General features: G+C 41.7%; 1 protein-coding gene across 1 annotated transcript in view; it reads left to right on the top strand.

Moving 5' to 3' along the window:
• Positions 1-5475: 5475 nt before the first annotated feature.
• The window catches only part of aldh6a1 (aldehyde dehydrogenase 6 family, member A1), a 67954-nt gene continuing 64068 nt past the window's right edge, over positions 5476-9361 (top strand). The window contains exons 1-4 of the mRNA XM_076272330.1: positions 5476-5623; positions 5961-6002; positions 6336-6410; positions 7499-7660. Coding sequence (XP_076128445.1) covers positions 5585-5623; positions 5961-6002; positions 6336-6410; positions 7499-7660 — 318 coding nt within the window. The 5' untranslated portion in view covers positions 5476-5584. The remainder of the gene's footprint in view (positions 5624-5960; positions 6003-6335; positions 6411-7498; positions 7661-9361) is intronic.

The raw sequence follows: 9361 nt of genomic DNA, 5'->3' as shown, positions 1-9361 counted from the left end.
CTGTTGGTGATCTATGATCATTATTTGACCCCTGGTGGACTGAACACCAACATGGCAGAGTCTGCTGAGTGCCTGTGTTTTCAGTTTGAGGATCCATCTTTACTGAGATCTAAAACCTTCTATTAATAGTCTTGTTTACACTTTTGTTTACACATTTTGCTTTGGTTTCAACATTAAATTAAATTCCTCATAATTAAGTATAAGTATACAGTATATACTCTTTTGATCCTGTGAGGGAAATTTGGTCTCTGCATTTATCCCAATCCGTGAATTAGTGAAACACACTCAGCACACAGCGAGGTGAAGTACACACTAATCCCGACGCAGTGAGCTGCCTGCTACATCGGCGATCGGGGAGCAGTGAGGGGTTAGGTGCCTTGCTCAAAGGCACTTCAGCCGTTCCTACTGGTTGGGGTTCAAACCGGCATGCCTCCGGTTACAAGTCCGAAGCGCTAACCAGTAGGCCACGGCTGCCCCCTAATTATTCAGAGCTGGGAAAGTCAGCCTTTTGCTATAATGCTCCTACTACCCAAAATAATCTTCAACGCACTGTGAAAATAAACTCTCTTTCGTAAAAGGACCAATTTCTGGCCCTTTTATTAGAAAATTTGAAAAACAAAGATGTTTGTTAATACTTTATAATATAATTTGATTACATTTACATTTTTTTAAAAGCGAGAAGTGTGTCGATTTGTACATCATCTGGTTTGGCTCAAACACCTGTTGCATTTATTGCCTAAAATTCCTGATTTTGTTTACCATACTTGGAGTGTGGCACTGGGCTGATGTGTGCCCTATTTCTGCCCACTCACTCATATAATTTGGGGTGGGTGCTTGCCTTTCTTTACCTGCTGTCTTGGTTTGTATAGAAATGAATATTAAGTGACACATGCATGTAAAAGGGCAAAAATAGGCCACAGACGGTAATAGGTCATTTTCAGGTCATAAATCACTTTCTGATTTTTTCATAGAGATTCAAATCTGTGATTACAAACCCATGTGAATTTGAACCTGTTTTTCTTTTAATTAAATTAAATTATATGTCTTTTATTTCTTATTTTGTTTTGGTTTATTTACATCACTACAACTATTGTGTGCAATTTCTTTTCTTGTTGTGTTTTTATATTGTAGTCTTTGCTTCACTGAAAATGAGAACTTCCCTCAATTAACTTCCAAGAATAAATTATAGTTGAATGAAATTTATCAATGAAAAATGACCTGGGATTTGGACTTGGTCCGACCCGGGTCATTTACTAACCCCACCTTATCTCTGGCTCGCTTCCTGTCACACTCTCCACTGCCCTATCAGTCTTGGCTTCACACATACACTGATGGAAATGCCCTGAGTAACCATGGCACCAAAGGCTCAAACTGACAGCTCAGCACACCTTCTTCAGACAGCTGCTGCCTCAGAAAACCTAGTCCACACACCCAGGCTCCACTGAGATCAGAGAAAACCTAGTCCAGAGACTGCCCAGGCTCCACTGAGATCAGAGAAAACCTAGTCCACATACTGCCCAAGCTCCACTGCTCCACTTGATAGCAGTGACCAACTGATCTCAAAAGAACCTGAGCAACTGAATGTCTTCACCCAATGTAACAATGATCCCAATGTATTTCGAATGAAAGCATTGAGACACAAAATTCACAATGGTATTAAACTACTTCAACATGTTTCTATAAAGTCTGCATTAAAGGTGCTCTAAGCGATGCTGGGTAACGTCACTTCTGTTGACATTCAAACAAAACAGAGAGCTAGCTCGCTACCCCACCCCTCCCGTGCAATTGAAACTCTCCCAAACACGCATCTCGTCTGTGATTTGCTGGAACAGTTATATTTTTATGGGGTAGGTTTGCCCAGGTTGTTTTTGTTGCCATTTTTGGAGCATGGGCTGTCCACAGAGATCACGTTTTTTTACAGTGTATTCAGGACAAAGGCAGCTAGCAGATGTTGAGGTGATGTTTGCTGTAAGTGACAAAAAATGTTTTAGCCTAAAAACGTGTGGCATCGCTTAGAGCACCTTTAATGTACACACCCTCATCATTTACACTAACACAGAAGCTTCACCCAGGACATAATTTTGTGAATTTTTAATAGACGTTTCCCATATTAAACATTGTGAGTGGTCCGATGAACAGTCCCGCCCACCTCTGATTCCAGAACTAAGAATTCCATTCATTTCCTCCATTAAGAACTGGATTATAAACCATAAAATCGTAACTGTCCACGGTATACTCAAAACCAGCTATGGCATGATTAATAGATGGCAAAAGTTAATGGGGAATAAACTTTGTTTTGAGAAATGTGTTTTATTCGGGATTTCACGCAAAAGTATTACACTACCCCAAATCCTAATGTGTAAAAGCAGAGAGAGATCACCATTGCCATGGAAATGTTAAAGGTTTTATTAGGCAGTGGTCAACTGATAATTAGTGGGCAGAGCCACCACTGCTCCGCCATGTTAAGGCCTCAAGGATCCGTGATTTCACTGCTGATCCTGGAGGTGAAAAAGGGGATCCAAGTGTGAACAAAAGGAGGGAGATATATGGAGCTCCACCGTGCTACAGATGCATATTCCGCTGTCCCACCAGGCTCCTGCAGCAGCAGCAGCAGCTGTAAAGCTCTGGGGGCTCTTGCACAGGGCACTGGCAAGAGCACTAATTGCAGCTGTAGTATGACTCATCCTTTTTATTTGTAACTAAACTGCTATTCTCCCTCAGTATCATCATCAGGCCACTGTAAACGCCTCCTGGCCCTTCATCATCAAACTACTCAGAGGCCAAAGACAGAATGATCAGAAATAATTATCTATCTATCTATCTATCTATGTAATTATCACTAAGGGTCTGATGAAAATGGGTAATTTTTAGGTAATCTGTTGTCTACACTTTGCCATCTCACCTCCCTGCAGCTGAAAGCCCATGAGGCTGTTGTATTGATGCATCTCATTGCAGTATGCAGTGATTCCTGCGGGTGTTCTCTCTCTATGAGATCATCTGCATGGGCTATTTGCTCTGAAAATGACTAAAAATTATAAGAAGAAATTCATACTGGAAACAAGCTTTCTCTAGGCCTATCTTTTTGGACACCACTTTTTGGACATCATCACAGTAATGTGTATGACCACCAGCAATTATTTTTCAGTGTTGTAAAATAAGCAACAGCCTCAGTTTCTTCTCATAAAGTTTCTTCCTCATTGTCCCCAGTGGCGGTTTTAGGTACGGGCGAACCGGGCGGTCGCCCGGGGCGGCATCTTGTAGGGGGCGGCACGAGCGCTTAAAAAAAAAAAAAAAAAAAAAAGAATAATAATAATAAACGTCGCAAAACGATTTTCTATTATCCATCATTTGTGTGAGGAATTAGGGAATTGGCGCCCCTGTTGCTCAGAAGGTAGGCCTACTGCACTGCACTGTGCAGAGGAAGGGGCGAAGGGAGGGGTTTGCGGGGGACAGTTCACCTCTGGGTCTCCTTAATGAAACGGGAAAGGGGGGATGAATGGGGATCCACTGTATAGTAGCCTACAACAGTCTATTAGTGGGCTAAAATCAGTCACACCTTGACTTTCTTCCAAACAACGCACATCTCATAATGTTATGAATGCAGACCTATGATTCCTGCACATTTAATTAACTGTGTGAAATGGCTAATAAAAATAGGTGACAAAACGATTAAGAGGTCACCCAGGTGAATTGGTTTGGTCTTGGGGGGGGCGCTCGGGGGGATCTCGCCCAGGGAGTAATTGAGTCTAGAACCGCCACTGATTGTCCCTGCTGCTTTCTGCTTTGTGCATGCTGGTGGGTTTGGCATGGTGTGAACCTCGCACCTTAAATGCCATGGATCAGTGGGCCAGATCAGTGCCACCCCCCCTTCCCCCGAATTAGGCTATAATTGTTTTCTGTCTCCCCTTAAATTATAGCCTAAATTAAGGTTAAACAATTCTGCCCTACAAAGCCAAAGAGCAGTATCTGCAAAAATGCCAAACTGAGAAAAACAGCTTTTTGTGTTTTTCTTACACCAAGTATAAGCATCAAATTATATTCAACAACAAGGAGCGTAATTAGATAGATCAGAGGTGAATATTAAACATTTTGTTTTTTGACATTTAGGCAAATTTTGGTAGTTTTATAGGCTATACTGCGCTTTGCCTTTGCATTACTGCTTATACTTACATGGCCATACAATAACATTTTGCAGTAAGTGTAGCAAGTGATCATAATCACTCAGTTTTTATATTAATTGAGGAGGTACTTTCTACATTTTTAGTGAAGATATGCTGCTTGATGCCTTAACAATGGCACAACTCTGTCATTTATAAACATTTATGTAAAAATGGAACAAAATCAATCGGTATTCTTGTAGACTTTCATGTCAAGCAACAAGAAAATGTCAAGAAAATGACACATGTTTTTCTGACACCTGAGTCTGGTTTTTCTGACGCTGAGGCAGTTTTGTCTGAAGATGACAGAGGTTTTTCTGACGCTGATGCAGTTTTGTCTGAAGATGACAGAGGTTTTTCTGACGCTGAGGCAGTTTTGTCTGAAGATGACCGATGTTTTTCTGAGCTAGTCTGACACCTGAGTCTGAGGATGTCCTAAAATGAACACCGTACCTAAGGGCAGATACTGCACTCTGCCTTGGTTTCACTTTACTTTTCTATTCAAACTGCAAACTAAAAATGTAAATTTAGCTAAGAAATGTATTAGGTAGCCATATTAAATTTTAACAGATTGAAGAGCAGATCATGTAGGCCTACTTCTTATTTGTGCAATTTTTTTTTTTTTTTTTAAGTGCAGATACTGCTCTTAGCCTTTGTAGGGCAGAATTAATGAAACACTGTGTATATTACCAATGCATACATTATGTGACATGATAAATTAAGATAATTTTATTCCAACAGTTTTATAACAGTTAACTTGTGAATTTGAATTTGAAGCCTCTTTAATGTAGCCTGGGTGTTCCCATTCTGCCTTGCGCGCGATTTGATTCACGCTGCTAAGGCAGCCTGGAGACCATGGAGCAAATTTTCGCCTGAGATAGGAGACCAATCACAGAACAAGGGGGAAAGCAAGACCATGATGAGCTATGCACAGACGCATTTGATAGACATCCGTGGCACCCAATAAACGGATCTGGGCATTTTTTTCAAATACGAGAAAATTTACGTTTGGTTCCCAGACCACATCTCATTGAGAAGTGGTGGCGCTAGCCAGGCTATCTTTAATGGCTTTGAAAACAAGGGGCGTGGCCTTGGTGTGAAGACCACAACGGATTGGAGCGTGGTGCTTTCGAGAAGCCTATCGTAAGCTCAATTTGTAGGGAGGTGTACAATATACCCTATTCATTGGTTGGTATTTAGTCCCGCCTTCCCAGTTCCTGCAAAAGTCCACTGATTGATAAACCATAGCACCTACGCAAGTGTTCTATGAACAGTCACGGTCTTTTGTTGTAGATCAGATATATGTATTTCATTCCATAAGACCTGGCGCTAGCAAGGGTAACTTCGTGTGCAGCAGGTTCTTTGTGGGTTGTTGTACGGGCAAGGCCAGGACGATACACACCGTGCAGATATCAAGCCTAAAAAGCATGGCTGGGGCAATCGCAAGAACACTATGGAGGAAAAAGGTAACGTCAATGCAGTTCTCGTGAAGTGCAGATATACAAATCATCAAGTTACATGTGCAGCTTGCAGACTGCTTCAGCTAGCCATGAGTAATACGCCTTAGCTAATGTTAGGGAACTTATCCCACTCCTACAACTCTTGCATAACATGCCACTTTTCTGGACAAGTTTCAAAGAGTGGCAAAAGACAGGCTGGGATGTTCTGTTATGGAGAAATCGACGTTTTGTCGCAAAGTAGCATCCTTCCTGACGTTACTCTTCCTCTCTCAAGTACTTCGCTAACCATATCTTTGTAAGATGCATTCACTACCATTGATGACTTTGCTTCTCCGTTTTGCAGATTCCCGTCCATGTGTGTCGCATGTCCTATTCGTCATCAGTGGTAAGACCCTCACGATTAAAGAAGCTAATATGTCACTGTACGACAACGAGGCTATTATATGGCCCTTGCAAGAGACCTCGTAAGAGTATAAACTCCGTGACCTATCACAAATACTCGCTCACACACTTAAGGCCCAAGGCTACCAGTCTACTGAAGTATCAGATTTGACTCCAGTTGTACCATTCTATGCATGCAAACACTACCACACAAAAAAGCGATGTAACTGACTTTGAGAAGGTCACGGAAGGGAGGTGAATAACAGTGGGTTAAATGAGACTGATGTCAAACTGAGGTGAAGTCTTCTGAAGGCTTTCTGTGTTTTTCCCCACGCAGCCTACTACAAAGCTTTTTATCGACGGGAAGTTTGTTGAGTCCCAGACTTCAGAATGGATAGACATTCACAACCCTGTAAGTGTCGTCCACCACCACACACTGAAAATACATTATCGTGTGCAAGCTGGGAGAGTATGAATGAAACGAATCTGATGCCAGCATTCTCTGAATATTGATCTTTGACAGAGTTTGTCCTAGCTCTGTTATGTGGTCTGTTCACTTTAGGTGCTTTTCCAGACCCAAACTTGATGAATAATACTTAGTGTTGTTCTTATTTGGTAGCACTGACAGCTGTGATCTGGATTAGATGCATGTGGTCATATCTGTTAACAAACCACCTCATCTGTGAAATTGCCCTTGCCAGGTGTCCGATGGCACCAGTATGGAGATTTTTTTTCTATAGGCCCTTTCAATCTGTTCCTAGAGGGAGTTCCCAACCTTTTTTGGCAGGTGACCCTATTTTGATGTCACAAAATGTTGGCGACCCCAATCATTTATGTGTAGCGCGAGAGAGCGCAACTCATCTCTGCTGTAACATCCAGACGAGAGCGGTACTTTGATTTACAATGTCCTTGCACTTCTGGTTGTTTAGCTACTTTGTTTTGAACATTGATCAAGCATAATTCCATCAATCAAACATCTCATGTGGGCTGTCAGAGTTTATTTTTACTTAGCTAGATTGTAATGAAGGATCTGTTACTTGACTTGGATATCATTTTTTTAATTTAGTTTATGTATAATTTTATGTAATGAATCAATTGTAAGATATCTCAGCTGATCCCATTTGGATTTCAGGCGACCCCACATGGGTCCTGAGCCCAAGGTTGGGAACAATGTCCTTGAGGGTTTACAGTTTCAGCGTTCAAAATCATTGCAGATAAGTTGTATGAAAATGGATTGGACTTAAGTGTAGTGCTCAACAAAAATTTCAACTTTTAAAACAAAAATTTTTTTTTTTTTTTTATCCCCCAGTTACCATTAGCTCAATGTTGTTTTCCTGTGTCACTGGAAATGCCTTAGGAACGCACTTTTGTTTATGTAGTTGAAAGGGTGCTTCTCTGAAAGGAAGCAGGGGGTAAATTTCGGACTCTGCTTCTGTAAGCATTTCCCTAACTTACACAGGAATGTATTATGAGTGACTACTTGCGTAACTTCCTGTCCAGGCGACCAACGAGGTGATTGGCCGTGTCCCTAAGGCCACTCAGGAGGAGATGTTGGCAGCTGTGAACTCCTGCTCCAAGGCCTACTCCGCTTGGTCCGACACGTCCATCCTCAGCCGACAGCAGATCTTCCTCCGCTACCAGCAACTCATCAAGGATAACATCGTAAGGATATGTTTGATTATTCATTAAAGGGTAACTGATGCTGAATGATGTTGCGTTTGTTTGTGTTAATGTTTACATTTCTTAGCATATACTTTTGTCCAAAGCCACTTGCATTATATTTGAACCAAAGGCCAAACAAAACAGATATTTACTTTGATGTCAGGGCAAGATTACAGCATGAAACTTGTTGTGCATATTAATACATTAAATTGCTTTCCCTCTTCTCCCTCTCAGCACTTCACAACATAGTATGGACAGCTTTGTTCGCCCAGCTCAGTCATGCACAAGAGGCTGCAATTTTACAGAGAGCATTTTTAACATTATTTAATTGTTGGGACTGGCACTTATAAACACTAAATTGCAATAAATGGGCTTAGTTTTGGAGCCAAATGTTGGAGTTAGAATAAATACCTATGTGCCAATTGCTTGATCATTTTACTGCCACATCATTTTCGTTATGCATTATTTGTATTGGTTGTTTAAAAATGCAAAAATAAATAAATATCTGATTAATCGATAAAGTGCTAGATTAATAGATTACAAAAAGAATCGATAGCTGCAGCCCTCATCCTGTGTCACACCCTGTGTCACCTTTGAGCTGCCAGGGTCAAACCCCACCATCCGCTTAAAAACTGTGTCTGTCAAGATGAGGACATAATGAGATTGAATTGGTTGTTAATATCGGTGGAGAAATGGAATTGCTGTGCTATCAGTGAATTCGATGGCCAATGAATGAATCGGTGCAAATCTAGAACTAGCTCAGCCCAGTGCACACCTGTGTGGGCATCCGTTGGTCTTTGCATAACTAGTGAAGGGTATAGGGAGGTTCGAAGGCCACTGAGTAACTGGGGAAAAAGGGCTAGGAAAACGCTGTTATGCAACAGAACTGCTGAATGGAGTGGAATCTCAACTCTAGGCCGAGGACCAAAGTACGAAAATCCAACCCTTCCACTGTGGTACAAGTTACAGTTGTCTGCTGTCCAGCTAGGAGGACCACTGGGTAACTGATTAGTGAGAGACATGCCTCTTATGAGGAGGATTTTCCTCACTAACTTTGCCAAGTTTTAACTTTTTAATCAGGCACTTCACTAGGTCACTCACCACAAAGTTCCCTTCCTTTATAATACAGCATTTTACACAACTGGAACTCTGTTAGTAGTTTGGGAGAGATGAACAGCAAAGTGTTTTGGGATAAAAATCCATTATTGTCATTACTATCTATAGAGTCATATATCTAATAGTGGTTAGCGCTTCGGACTTGCAACCGGAGGGTTGCCGGTTCGAACCCCGACCAGTAGGCACGGCTGAAGTGCCCTTCAGCAAGGCACCTAACCCCTCACTGCTCCCTGAGCGCCGCTGTTGTTGCAGGCAGCTCACTGCACCGGGATTAGTGTGTGCTTCACCTCACTGTGTTCACTGTGTGTTGAGTGTGTTTCACTAATTCACGGATTGGGTTAAATGCAGAGACCAAATTTCCCTCACGGGATCAAAAGAGTATATATACTTATACTTATACTAGATCAGGGCGTTGACATTTGACACCTCATGCCATTAGTCCAAGTAGCGTTTGTGAGGTCTCTTTTTGATGACCACCAGATAGTTTTGTTTATCGTGTACACACCAGTTACAGGATCAAAGCAAACCACAGTCGGTGTCTTTCACACGTCTGTGTTTGTGTCTGTGTGTGTATCTGTATTACAC

Source organism: Alosa pseudoharengus, unplaced genomic scaffold, assembly GCF_046254945.1.
Source record: "Alosa pseudoharengus isolate Yale_2024_CS ecotype anadromous, Long Island Sound unplaced genomic scaffold, YU_APseudo_1.1 YU_APseudo_1.1_scf_7, whole genome shotgun sequence".
NCBI lineage: Eukaryota > Metazoa > Chordata > Actinopteri > Clupeiformes > Clupeidae > Alosa > Alosa pseudoharengus.
This window is presented reverse-complemented; position numbering and strand designations above follow the sequence as displayed.